Source organism: Sorex araneus, chromosome X, assembly GCF_027595985.1.
Source record: "Sorex araneus isolate mSorAra2 chromosome X, mSorAra2.pri, whole genome shotgun sequence".
Taxonomy (NCBI): domain Eukaryota; kingdom Metazoa; phylum Chordata; class Mammalia; order Eulipotyphla; family Soricidae; genus Sorex; species Sorex araneus.
Window position 1 is genome coordinate 163959358 of NC_073313.1, and position 13672 is coordinate 163973029.

The window sequence follows — 13672 nt, forward strand, 5'->3', positions numbered from 1 at the left end:
GTGCCAAGACAGAAAAGACTCCCGAGCACTGCTAGGTAGGCAGCCCAAGTAATCCCCGTTGCCACAGGGCCTGAGCAACCCAGGACCCTTGGGTGCTGCGCTGAATTTTCACAGCGGCTGATCAGGTATCACCCGGAGAGGCTCCTGGACCTCTGATATCCACTTGGGAGTCAGCAAAAATCAAAAATCAAAATCTATTCCCAGGAGGGAGATGACTCCGTGGTGGAGTGCACACTTCACATTTAGGAGGCCTGGGGTCTAAGACTCAGAATCAAAAAGACGAAAAGGGGAAAAAAAAAAAGTCCTATCTTCCAAATGCAAAATTACTTCCCATTTTGGGCTTTGGAATGGCAGGTCATTTCATTTTCAGGGTAATGAATACCCACTGCATCCTGGGCGACGGAGCCATATTCACAGACTTTAATTTTCTTAATGACACCAGCAATTGCCAAATAGTCACAATCCTGGTCACCAAGAGTGAATAAGGGGCCGGAGCAATAGCACAGCGGGGAGGGTGTTTGCCTGGCACGTGGCTGACCCGGGTTCGATTCCCAGCATCCCATAGGGTCCCCTGAGCACCACCAGGAGAGATTCCTGAGTGCATGAGCCAGGAGTAACCCCTGTGCATTGCCGGGTGTGATCCAAAAAGAAAAAAAGAAAAAGAAAAAGAAAAAAGAATAAATGAGAAGGCGTGGAAGTGGTATCACAGATATTGTGATTATTCTGCCTGGCATGTGGCCAACCCGGGTTCGATCCCCAGTATCCCATATGGCCCCTGAGCACCATCAGGAGTAATTTATTTTTTCTTTTTCTTTTTTTGCCTTTTGGGTCACATCTGGCGATGCATAGGGGTTACTCCTGGCTCTGCACTCAGGAATTACCCCTGGGTGTGCTCAGGGGACCATATGGGATGCTGGGATTTGAACCCGGGTCGGCCGCGTGCAAGGTAAACGCCCTACCCGCTGTGCTATCTCTCCAGCCCCTATTATTTTTTTCTTTTTTAAACTCTTTTATTAGTGAATCACTGTGAGATACAGTTATAGACTTACAAAGTTTTGTGCTTGCGTTTGAGTCATACAATGATCACGTACCCATCCCCCCACCAGTGCCCATTCTCCACCACCCATGGTCCCAGCATCCCTCCCGCCACCCCCACCCCGCCTCCGTGGCAGGGCATTCCCTTTTGCTCTCTCTCTGCCAGGAGTAATTTCGGAGTAGCGTCTGGAGTAACCCCTGAGCATCGCCGGGTGTGACCCAGAAAGCCAAACAAACAAAACACAGATGAAGAATGCCTAAGAATCACACAGGTAAAAATAATACACGCACACTAGCTACACATACTTCCTGTTAGATACATAACGACATGATTGGAACACACACATTGCACGGTGCCATTAGACTCATGCAAGTACCTGATTTTGGAATTGCAGGTCATTTCATTTTCAGGGTAATGAATATCCACTGCATCCTGGATGACGGTGCCGTATTCATAGACTTTAATTTTCTTGGTAACACCAGCAATTGCAAAATAGTCACAATCCCGGTCAAATTCAATACTGAGGGGGGAAAAAAACATAAGAGCTGGTCAACAAGACACCTGACTTACCCTCGGGACTTATGATGAAATAAAACAAAACAAGAAGTGGACCCTGGTCTTGAAGAAACATGGCTTAGGACAAATGGTTTGCAGGAAGCAGCACAGAACCAGGGGGTAAGTTCTTACGAACACTCAAATGACTTTAAACGCACATGCCAGTCAGAAAAAGTTACCTTGAAATGAATTACGGAGTAACACCTAAAAACTAAATCTATTAAAAATCCAAGCGGAAAACAAATACAGAATGGGGGGGGGGAGGTAAGTATTTCTGCATGAAAAATCTGAAACACATTTTGAAAAATGAATAGATTGGAACTCATCAAAATCAATACCTTTGTTCTTCAAAGCAGACATCAGTAAATGAAGGATGAACTAAACCCCAGGAGAAAGTACTATCGATACGTATATTTGACAAAGCAACCATATTCAGCATAGATTCTAAAGACCTTATTCAATGAAAGGAAGAGCTGATGTTATTATTATTTTGTGTTTTTGTTTTTTGTTTTTTGGGTCACACCTGGCGATGCACAGGGGTTCCTCCTGGCTCATGCACTCAGGAATCACTCCTAGGCGGTGCTCAGGGGACCCTATGGGAAGCTGGGAATTGAACCTGGGTCGGCCGCGTGCAAGGCAAACGCCCTACCCGCTATGCTATCGCTCCAGCTCCCTATGATGTTATTTTTATAATGGGTAAAATATTTGAACAGGTACATCATAAAAGATACATGAGTGGGGCCGGAGCGATAGCACAGCGGGTAGGGCATTTGCCTTGCATGTGGCCGACCCGGGTTCGATCCCCGGCATCCCATATGGTCCCCCAAGCACTGCCAGGAGTAATTCCTGAGTCAGAGCCAGGAGTAACCCCTGAGCATCACTGGGTGTGACATAAAAAACAAAAAGCAAAAAAAAAAGAAACAAAACAGATACATGAGTGACAAATAAGAACATTAAACACCTTTCCTTACGGAAGAAATACATAGCAAAGCAAAAAGGCCTATTTCTACGTCACACCCACTAATAACAAGATTGACATGCTACTAAATAGCCAATTATTTAATCAATAACCAAGAATTACTGGGGACAAGTCCGTCTCCTGCATTGCTGATGAGAATGCCCTAGCAACTTAGTCACTTGAGAAACAGTTTGGCCTTTCCACAGAATGGAAAGTGAAAGTTAATCACTACTCAGCGAAATCAGTCCCAGACTATTTACCCAAGAGAAATAAATAAGTCATATCCAAAATGACTCCTGTGTGAATATTCATAGCAGCTTTATTCACAATAGTAAAAAACTGCGGAAGAGTTCAAAGGTCCAAAAACTCATGAATGCATAAACAAAATGTGGAATATTCATAAAAAAATATTAGTCACCAACACCGGTATCTAAATGTTTTGGATGCATCTCAAAAACAGGTTGAGCTAAGATTGCAGATGCGAAGAAGTACACACCGTCTTGCTCCAACATAAACCCCAGAACAGTTCGGTATTCAAAATTTTCCAACGGGGCAAGAATCGGGTAGCCAGTGGTCTAGAACAGGTGTTTGGAGGAACAGGTGAAATAACGTACCAGGAAAAAACTTTCGTGAACCACTTCCGTATTCTGATTGAGGTCCATCCAATTTCAAATACTAGAGATGTTCTACTTCATTGTACATGACTGCACATGCGTAACAATGGCTTTTGAAGCTTTTCAAAAAGTTTTGTTTTGGGGACTGGAGTGATAGCATAGTGGGTAGGGCGTTTGCCTTGCACATGGCCGACCCGGGTTCGATTCCCAGCATCCCATAGGGTACCCTGAGCACCGCCAGGAGTAATTCCTGAGTGCAGAGCCAGGAGTAACCCCTGTGCCTCGCTGGGTGTGACCCAAAAAGGAAAAAAAAATGTTTTGTTTTGTTTTCCTTTTGGGGTCCCACCCGGCGAGGCACAGGGGTTACTCCGGGCTCATGCACTCAGGAATTACTCCTGGTGGTACTCAAGGGACCAGATGGGATGCAGGGAATTAAACCCGGGTCAGCCGTGTGCAAGGCAAACACCCTACCTGCCGTGCGATCGCTCCAGCCCTGAAGCTTTTCAGTTTGCGGTTCTACAACTGGGAAGTTTTTAAAGCTCGGAGCCAAGCACAGTTTTATGATTTTAGGCAACAGCAATAATGTAATGTGGGAGCAGAGAGGAGGGCGGAGGAAGAGGCGGGGACTGACAAGCGTCCACTCAATATTTGAGGGGCATGTCAGAATTCGGGACGTCCTGTCCAACTTTCTGCCCTTGTTTCATATCATTTTTATTTTTCAGCTCCATGCCACAGATAAATTTTTATTTATTTATTTATTTATTTATTTATTTATTTATTTTGCTTTTTGGGTCACACCCGGCAATGCACAGGGGTTACTCCTGGCGCTGCACTCAAGAATTACTCCTGGCGGTGCTCAGGGGACCCTATGGGATGCTGGGAATCGAACCCGGGTCAGTTGTGTGCAAGGCAAACGCCCTACCTGCTATGCTATTGCTCCAGCCCCCAACCACAAATAAATTTTATTCATTTATTTATTTATTTATCTATTTATTTATTTATTTGGTTTTTTGGGGTCACACCCGGCGATGCACAGGGGTTACTCCTGGCTCATGCACTCAGGAATTACTCCTGGCGGGGCTCGGGGGATCATATGGGATGCTGGGAATCGAGCCCGGGTCGGCCGAGTGCAAGGCAAACGCCCTACCCGTTGTGCTATCGATCCAGCCCCCACAAATAAATTTTAAAAGGCACAAATGGACCTCTTCTGGCTGGGTGAACAGGACTTCTTTCTACAGGAGTACTAAGCATCTCTTGCTGTCCATCAACCAGTGAGAGAGCGTTCAGCATCGGATGGGCGAAGTGTGGTTATTTTTATTATAGAGCGGTGAGGCGTGAACAATAGTCACTCTTCACAGGGGACCAGAAACTCTACCACAAGCCATCTCCAAAACAATCCCAGCACTATAACCAAGCCAGGAGGATCGCCTTGGGGCCTAAACCAACGTACTAGGTCAGGTGCTTGCAAAAAATGTCAAACACAGACCTGCTCTTTATCGCAACTACTTGTGTATGCCAGCAGTGAAAGACGATATGTAAAGGAATGACAAGGTTGTGTCCCACTGAAACTTTATTAGGCATCATAATTTAAATTTTAGAATAACTTTCATACCATTATTATACATCTTATATTACTATATATCATATGACGGACTGGAGCGATAGCACAGCGAGGAGGGCGTTTTGCCTTGTAAGCGGCCGACCCGGGTTCGATGTCTCCGCCCCTCTCGGAGATCCCGGCAAGCTACCGAGAGTATCCCGCCCGCATGGCAGTGCCTGGCAAGCTCCCCTGTGGCGTATTCGAGATGCCAAACACAGTCACAAGTCTCACCATGGAGACATGACTGGCACCCGCTCGAGCAAATCGATGGACAACGGGACGACAGTGCTATATATCATATGCTATTGTTGTTGAGTGTTTTTTTTTCTGTTTTTGGGTAACAGTAATGCAAAGCCCACTCTGATTCACAAGTATTCAAAAACAGGGGATAGGTCAAATTTGAACTCATAGATCATAGTTGGGCTGCAGTAATAGCACAGCGGGTAGGGCGTTTTGCCTTGCACGAGGCTGACCTGGGTTCGATTCCTCCGCACCTCTCGGAGAGCCCAGCAAGCTACAGAGAGTATCTCGCCTGTACAGCAGAGCCTGGCAAGCTCCCCATGGCGAATTTGATACGCCAAACACAATAACAAGTCTCATAATGGAGACGTGACTGGTGCCCACTTGAGCAAATCGATGAGCAACGGGATGACAGTGACAGGATCATAGTTTGCTAGTTTTCCCTGGTCAAAAAGTCCACTGTAGTGGTTGATATTGAAGCCACAAATGCCATATTTAATCATTTTCCTTAGAATCTACTAGTGACTAGTACAGCTCTATTTCTAATATTTAAAAAAAAACAGAAGCAGGGCCAGAACGATGGTGCAGCAGGGAGGGCGTCTGCCTTGCATGTGGCCGACCCAGGTTCAATCCCTGGCACCCCATATGGTCCCCCAAGCACTGCCAGGAGTAACTTCTGAGTGCAGAGCCAGGAGTAACCCCTGAGCATTGCTGGGTATGACCCAAGAAAGCAAAAAAAACCAAACCAAAACAAACAAAAAAACCCAGAAATGTTAAAATAATCTCTAAACTACAGGTGTGTGTTATTCATAACGAATAGCAGTACCAAAATCAAGAATTTAAGAACCGGTCATTGTTTTTTGTTCTTTTTTTCTTTTTGGGTCACACCTGACCATGCACAGGGGTTCCTCCAGGCTCATGCACTCAGGAATCACTCCTGGCGGTGCTCGGGGGGACCATATGGGATGCTGGGAATCGAACCCGGGTCGGCCGAGTGCAAGGCCAACGCCCTCCCCGCTGTGCTATCGCTCTAGCCCCGAAGCAGTCACTGTTTAATACATTTAACCAATGTCATTCCAAACCATCACTCTCTGCTAGCCACCAAATGGAAGAGCTAATTTTAGAAAAAAAAATCTAACCGATGACACCACTGCTGTGTGGGAGAGGAGTTTCCCGTCTTTTCCATGACCTGTTCTGTTAGCCTGGGGCTGTGTAAAATTCCTGAAGATGAACCTTATTATGAAACCTCTCGATTTCCATTATTTCCATTTGTTACTTAACAATTGAGATGGTCAAAATAAACAAATACTGCCCCCTTGTGGGCCCATGCTTAGGTTCTTAGCAGGAAACTGCAAGCAAAGGAAGCAGTCATTTGAAAGCAGTCTTGCAGATTTTTTTCTCTGCGAGGTCACACTCGTAAGTGACCAACACTAGACCTCATGTATTTTATAGGAAGCGTAGCACTGTCGCACTGTCGTCCCGTTGCTCATCAACTTGCTCAAGCGGGCACCAGTCACGTCTCCATGGTGAGACTTGTTGTGACTGTGTTTGGCATCTCGAATACGCCACGGGGAGCTTGCCAGGCTCTGCCGTGCGGGCGGGATCCTCTCGGTAGCTTCCCAGGCTCTCCAAGAGGGGTGGAGGAATTGAACCCGGGTCAGCCGCGTGCAAGGCTAACGCCCTACCCGCTGTGCTATCGCTCCAGTAACATAGGAAAAGTCTTGTCTCCTAAATGTAATGAACTAAGGTGCAAAGTTAAATGCTGCCGGGGCTGGAGTGATAGCACAGCGGGTAGGGCGCTTGCCTTGCACGTGGCTGACCCGGGTTCGATTCCCAGCATCCCATATGGTCCCCTGAGCATTGCCAGGAGTAATTCCTTAGTGCAGAGCCAGGAATAACCCCTGTGCATCGCCAGGTGTGACCCAAAAAAAGCAAAAAACAAAACAAAACAAAAACAAAGTTAAACGGTGCCATCTCAAGCACTTAGCCCCCCCGCCTCCCCCATACACCCCTGCTCCTAGAAGAGCCTCTTCACTGGCCAGGCAGAGGGTCCCTGCAGAGAAGTGTCCACCTTGCAAGCAAGTAGCAAGAGTTCCAATCTGATGCCAACCGCATGCATCCGCACGACAAACACTGATGTCTAGGGCACAACCGGGCAAGCGTCTGCAGGCAGCGTGCGACACGCCAGCCAGAGACGGGGGTGGGGGGCTGGGGGGGCAGGATGGCCAGCTGTGTGCGTGTGAGCCTGAGCACCCTCGCCGCGCCCTCGACAGCTACGAGCAGGGCGTGTGGAGTTATCACGGCGGAGGGTCAAGGCCCAGCAGGACTCAGACGCCAGCGGGGGCCGCCGCCACGAGTCCGTGCAACTGGAGGGCTCAGGAACAGGAAAAGGCAAATGGTTCAGGAAGCAGCTGCTTTTTAAAATATTATAATTTTAATGAATCACCGTGAAGTACAGTTACAGACTTGCAAAAAAAAATTTTTTTTTTTTTTTGCGTCACACCCGGCAATGCACAGGGGTTCCTCCTGGCTCTGCACTCAGGAATTACCCCTGGCAGTGCTCGGGGGACCCTATGGGATGCTGGGAATCGAACCCGGGTCGGCCGTGTGCAAGGCAAACGCCCTACCTGCTGTGCTATGGCTCCAGCCCCCCTCCAGACTTGCAAATTTTTGTGATTATGTTTTAATCAAACAATGTTCGAGTACCCATCCCTTCACCAGTGCCCGTTCTCCACTACCAATGTTCCCAGTGTCCCTCCTGCCACCTCCGCTTCCCCCCCACCCTGCCTCTGTGGCAGACACATTCCCTCTTACTCTCTCTCTCTCCCTTTGGGTGTTACGGTTTGCAATATAGGCACTAAGCGGCCATCATGTTTGGTCCATAGTCTACTTTCAGCGCGCATCTCCCATCCCGAGCGGGCCCTCCGAGCATCACTGACTCAGTGGTCCCTTCTCCATCCCAGCTGCCTTTTCCCCCAGCACATGAGACTGGCTTCCAAGCTGTGGGCCCACCCTCCTGGCCTTTATCTCAACTGTCCTTAGGTGTTACTCTCCGATTATGTGACTTTATAAGACTCTCTTGCCCGCGCGCCTGGCTGTCTTCCCCGGGGCCCCTCAGAGGGGATGGGATCCAGCTTCCCTCCCCACCCCGAGCAGAGCTCCCGGCGGCCGAAGACCACCGAACCTAGCCATAGCCATGCTGGAGGCCCCTCTCCGCACGGTCAGACAGGCCTCACGCATAAAGGTACCGGCAGAGGAACCCAGGTGTGTGTAATCCCATCAATGGCCAACATCCAGAGAGAGACTTAAAAGCAAGCTCCCAAAATCGATATCTTTAGCCTACTTCTCCCTCTGGGAGAAACTGGCAATCTTCTGAGAGTTTCCTGCCCACATGGGACAGCTTCACGAGCTTCCCATGGTGTATTCATATGCAAAATCCAGTAACAAGCTGGATCTCATTCCCCTGACCCTGAAGAGCCCCCAGTGCAACATCGTTGGGAGGGCCGAGTCGAGATGGACTTCTAAGATCTCAGGGAAAGGACGAACGGAGAGGTTACTGAGCCCGCCTGAGAAATCGGTGATTAACGGGATTTCGTGACCGTGATCGTGATATTCCACAAATGGGTGCAGTCATTCTGGGTCTGTCCCTCTCTTTCTGACTCATGTCGCTTAGCATGATCCTCTGCATGTTGATCCGCTTACATGCGAATTTCCTGGTTTCATCTTTTCTAACAGAATAGCTGCTTTTGAGAGGAACGAAAATCCTTCCAAATCACGGCATTACCAGTGAGGAATATGGGAGGAACAAGAAGACCCAAGTGGTCAAGGCTGGGACCGAGTCCAAATGCCTTCATTTCTCTGGCTCCCGGTTTACTCGCTTGCAGATGACCAGTCACATCGGTCCTTCCTTCCGGGTAAGCTCTGAAAATTGGCCGTCTTTCTGCTCGAGTGGCTAAGACAATGTCACTCAGGGAAGCACACACATGTGGCAAAGGTCCATTCTCACACTCCTAGTTCATTGTTCAAATGACTTGCTTTCAACGAGTGATAATTCCCAAACTCAGGTCTGTGTAGTATTTTTTCCTCTGACAGGAAATCTTGGCAGCTGCACGCACAGGTTTGAAATATAACCGTCTTTGTAAAGCGTTAAAAAATAAACCCCGGGGGCTGGAGCGATAGCACAGCGGGGAGGGTGTTTGCCTTGCACGTGGCCGACCCGGGTTCGAATCCCAGCATCCCATAGGGTCCCCTGAGCACCGCCGGGAGTAATTCCTGAGTGCAGAGCCAGGAGTAACCCCTGTGCATCGCCGGGTGTGACCCAAAAAGCAAATAAATAAAAAATAAATAAATAAACAAACCCCGGGTCGGAGTGGTAGGACAACGCAGAGGGCATTGTCCTCGTACATGGCTGACCCAGGTTCGATCCCTGGCGTCCCACAGGGTCCCCCGAGCACCACCAGGAGTGATTCCTGAGTACAGAGCCAGGAGGAACCCCTGAGCATCGCTGAGTGTGACCCAAAAAACCAACAAAAGAAAAGAAAACAAAACACACCAAGACTACAACAGATCAGTGCAAAATGGCTTTCAGGAATACGGGGCCAGAAGCAAGACAGGCAGGATGCTGGCCTTGTACACGCCCACCCGGATCACTTCCCGGCATCCCCTATGGCCACTGAGCAGTGACTCCCTAGCACAGCCGGGTGTGGTCCCCAAACAGATGCTGAGAGACCAGAGAGAGAGGTTGCAGGCGGGGAGGTTTAGGACTTGTGTGAGGCCATCCCTGGTTGACCCCAATTATTTCTGCCATCTCGCACCCAAGCTCTGTTTTTAAACCTTTGGAAATACAGGCGATACGTTCCTTCATCAGTTCAGAACTTAAGCGGCATCAGACACCAGGTCAACTGTTTAGCAGACTTCCATCATACTTCAGTGAAGGCACATTATCATAAAGAGGGAAGATTAGAAGCTCTCTTGACTCCGAGTATCATAATATACCTCTAATCGAGACCACACTAGGTGGTCAATTAATTTGTGAAATAAATTAATTACTCAGCTAATGAAATCGCATTAATTTAATTGCGCACTTACTTCACTGGTGAAATAAGCTCTATCACTGCTCTGTGTTTTCAAATTTTAGTCAGTCTAGTGCCTGAAAAGAAATTCCCATTGCCAGCATAAAAGTGTGTTGTCTTGGAACTGGAGCGATGGCACAGCGGGAAGGGCGTTTGCCTTGCATGCGGCCAACCCGGGTTCGATTCCCAGCATCCCATAGGGTCCCCTGAGCACCACCAGGAATAATTCCTGAGTGCAGAGCCAGGAGGAACCCCTGAGCATCGCTGGGTGTGACCCAAAAAGCCAAAAAAAAAAAAAAAATCCAAGACATTAAAAGAATAATAAAGAAATATCATAAACACATGTCGATAAACTCACCAACCTACATGAGGCTGATACATTGCTTTAGAAAGACAAACTTAAGTACCAAAGCTCACAACAATACATGAACAGTCAAGATAGCTTCAAATCTACAAAAGCTGAATTTATTTATTTTTTAAAAATCTTCTCTCAAAACTTAAGACAGAGTGTCACTAGAAACGTCTACAAACTATTTGAGAAATAATAACAATTCTTCAATAACTTTCCCAGAAAACTGAAGAGGGATCAAATCACAAGAAAGAGTGCTGTCATCGAAACCTATCAAAGGAAATCCAAGCAAACATTCACATCTTCGAGGAAGCTACGACCAATGATCCCATTTCAGAGATGAAAAAACTGAGGAAGAGAGAGATTTACAAACCATCCTAAGATCACAGAACTCAAAATTATCAAGCAACCTAACTTCAGATCACTGGTTCTGAAACTTTACAGTGCAATTTCTACTCGGATTACATTAGATTCTAGAACATCTGCAACAGGAAGTCGTGAGGAATACTTACCTGGAGACTATACTGGAGCCATTGTAGAGATCACTAGCGTACGACAGTGTTGCCAGGGGTCGGACTGAGTTATATCTGGTAAACTTGGACAGGCATTCCTGAAATTCATCCAGCTGGCTCGCAGTTCGGCTGTCGTCTAGGGAAAAAAGAGCACATAACTGTTCTGAACTATAATGGAATCCATAGAGCAATATCCACAGACTAAAAAATCACATTGTAAAAAAAAAACACCCAACTTCCCAAATTTTGTTTTGCTGGGGCTGGGGCAATAGCACAGCAGGGAGGGCGTTTGCCTTGCACGCGGCCAACCCGGGTTCAATTCCCAGCATCCCATAGGGTCCCCTGAGCACCGCCAGGAGTAATTTCTGAGTGCATGAGCCAGGAGTAAACCCTGTACAACGTCGGGTATGACACCCCTCCCCCCAAAAAAGCCAAATTTTGTTTTGTTTGGGTTTTAGGGCCACACTTGGCTGTGCTCAGGGCTTACTCCTGGTTCTACATTCAGGGATCACGCCTGGCAGGGCTCAGGGGACCGTGAAGTGGTGGTTAAGTCCTTATTATGTCCTTATTATGTGCTTACTGTATGCAAGGCAAAACGCCCTATATTATCTCACCAGCCCCCACACAAACAAACAAAAAAAATCTTAAGGAGCATTTGGAAAAGACTAGCATGCACAAATTAACCAGCAGCTACTGTAAAACTGTTTTTTAACTGGAAGAATCTGGATTTTCTTTTAAGTTTTCTCCTCCGGGTCACACCGGATAATGTTCAGGGGTGACTCCTGGCTCTGCACTCAGGAAATCCTCTCCCAGTGGTGGTGGGCGATGATATGGAATGCCAGAAACTGAACCCAGGTCGGCTGCCCGCAAGCCAACGCCCAACCTGTTATACTACCTCGCCGGCCAAATCTGTGATTTTCAGCATCCATTTCTCTCCTTTATATTAAGCAATAATTTGCTGGCAACAAAACCCAAAAAAGTCCTTTGAGAAAGAGAAGTTAAATCGTTTCTCAAGCTAAAATCACTTTCTTACCTTGAGAATGAAGCAAAGAGGGGAAAGAAAAGAATGTTTATGTCCAGAGGGCTATTGACTAGTTTGAAGGAACACGTTGGCAGAGATACGTCTCCGGCCTGGGTTTATGTAACGATCACACGTAATTCATCTGAACAGAGGAACAGATGACCCAAGAGCTCAAAGAATACGGCTCTTCAACTGAGAAACGATTTTATAACGGAAAGCAGTTATAAGCAGTTTTTCACCACTGGTTTTCAAAAATATTTCAAATTTGGACTCATAGCTCCTTTCCAAGGAATGGAAAGCAAAGCAAGGCTTGGAAGGCAGCAAAGAGGGCCAGAATCATTTTGCATACTCTAGACCGAGAAGCACTACCTATACGATCACAGCGAGCTTCGCACAGCGGGGAGGGCGTTTGCCTCGCACGTGGCTGACCCAGGTTTGATTCCTCCATCCCTCTTGGAGAGCCTGGCAAGCTACCGAGAGGATCCCGCCCGCATGGCAGAGCCTGGCAAGCTCCCCGTGGCGTATTTGAGATGCCAAACACAGTCACAACAAGTCTCACCGTGGAGACGTGACTGGTGCCCGCTTGAGCAAATTGTCGAACAACAGGACGACAGTGCAGTGCTACAGGTGGAGATCATGTTTGATCTCCAGCACTGCACAGAGTAACCCAGGGAGCAACCCAGAGCCTCACGTCAGGGGCAGTCCCAGAGCACCAAGTGCTGGTGCTTGCTGCGCATGTAGATCACCCACCTAAGATCCCCACCCCCACAAGTGGGCCCCCAAGAACCACCGGAGGGACTCCTGAATGCAAAGCCAGGAGTAAGCCCTGAGCACCGCCACGTGGGGCCCGACAGCCAAATGAACTTGCAGTTCCTAGGCTGAAACTTGAGCTGCAGTCGTGACAACACTGCAATTTCAAGCCTTTCCCTAAACACACACACACAACTTGCATGCTCTTGTCATCTCTCCTCTCGTGTCCTTTGCAAACAGTGAGCCTAATGAAGCAAAGACACCATGAAAACCATCACCAAGTCACCAGAGCATGACAACACAGTGTGGAGAGTTGACTGTTCAGTCATCAGTGAACACAGGCTAGCCTGCTGACGTGAAACCGTGAACGATGATTATAAGCAAAAAAAAACGATCAGAGGAAATTATGTAATCTTTTATCGTTTGAAATATTTAAACACTAACCAGGCAAATCTAATGACCTATATTGAATAGAGTCAAATTCTGTAGTGTTTCCATTCTAAAAGCAGCAAAGGAACAAATCTAATTAGTATGTAACATCGTGTTATTAAGATAAAGCCCCTGCTCCACCAAAGTTATTCTCACAAAAAAAATCAAATTATAAATAAAACATGGGTTATTGCAAAAAAAAAGAACCAAATGTACAACACTGTGGTTTGGATGTTAATAGTTAATTGGTTTTTTTTCTATCTAATCCTATTGCTCTGCCATTTAATTCAATAAATACTGGAAAGATAATTACTTCAGATATTCATTTTTAAACTGCTCTAATGTTAATCTACTCTTCCCCATTTTCACATCAATTTTTATGCATATGAAATGCACAAGCATCTGCAAATGTGTATTTACTGAAGACCAAAATCCTTTTCTAGTGGATCTGAAATTTCAGCTATCGGAAGCCCACTCATTAGCACCTACTTCCAGCAGAAATTAGAAACTAGCGAAATTTGTTATTTCAGTGACTG

At 47.0% G+C, this 13672-nt stretch overlaps 1 protein-coding gene across 4 annotated transcripts in view; it reads right to left on the reverse strand.

Moving 5' to 3' along the window:
* Window positions 1-13672, reverse strand: part of COP1 (COP1 E3 ubiquitin ligase) — a 95632-nt gene that overhangs the window by 30072 nt on the left and 51888 nt on the right. For all 4 annotated transcript variants that reach the window (XM_055120172.1, XM_055120171.1, XM_055120170.1 and 1 more), the window contains exons 11-12: window positions 10937-11072; window positions 1413-1556 (exon numbers count right to left, since the gene is read on the reverse strand). In XM_055120172.1, the coding sequence (XP_054976147.1) occupies window positions 1413-1556; window positions 10937-11072 (280 nt within the window). The remainder of the gene's footprint in view (window positions 1-1412; window positions 1557-10936; window positions 11073-13672) is intronic.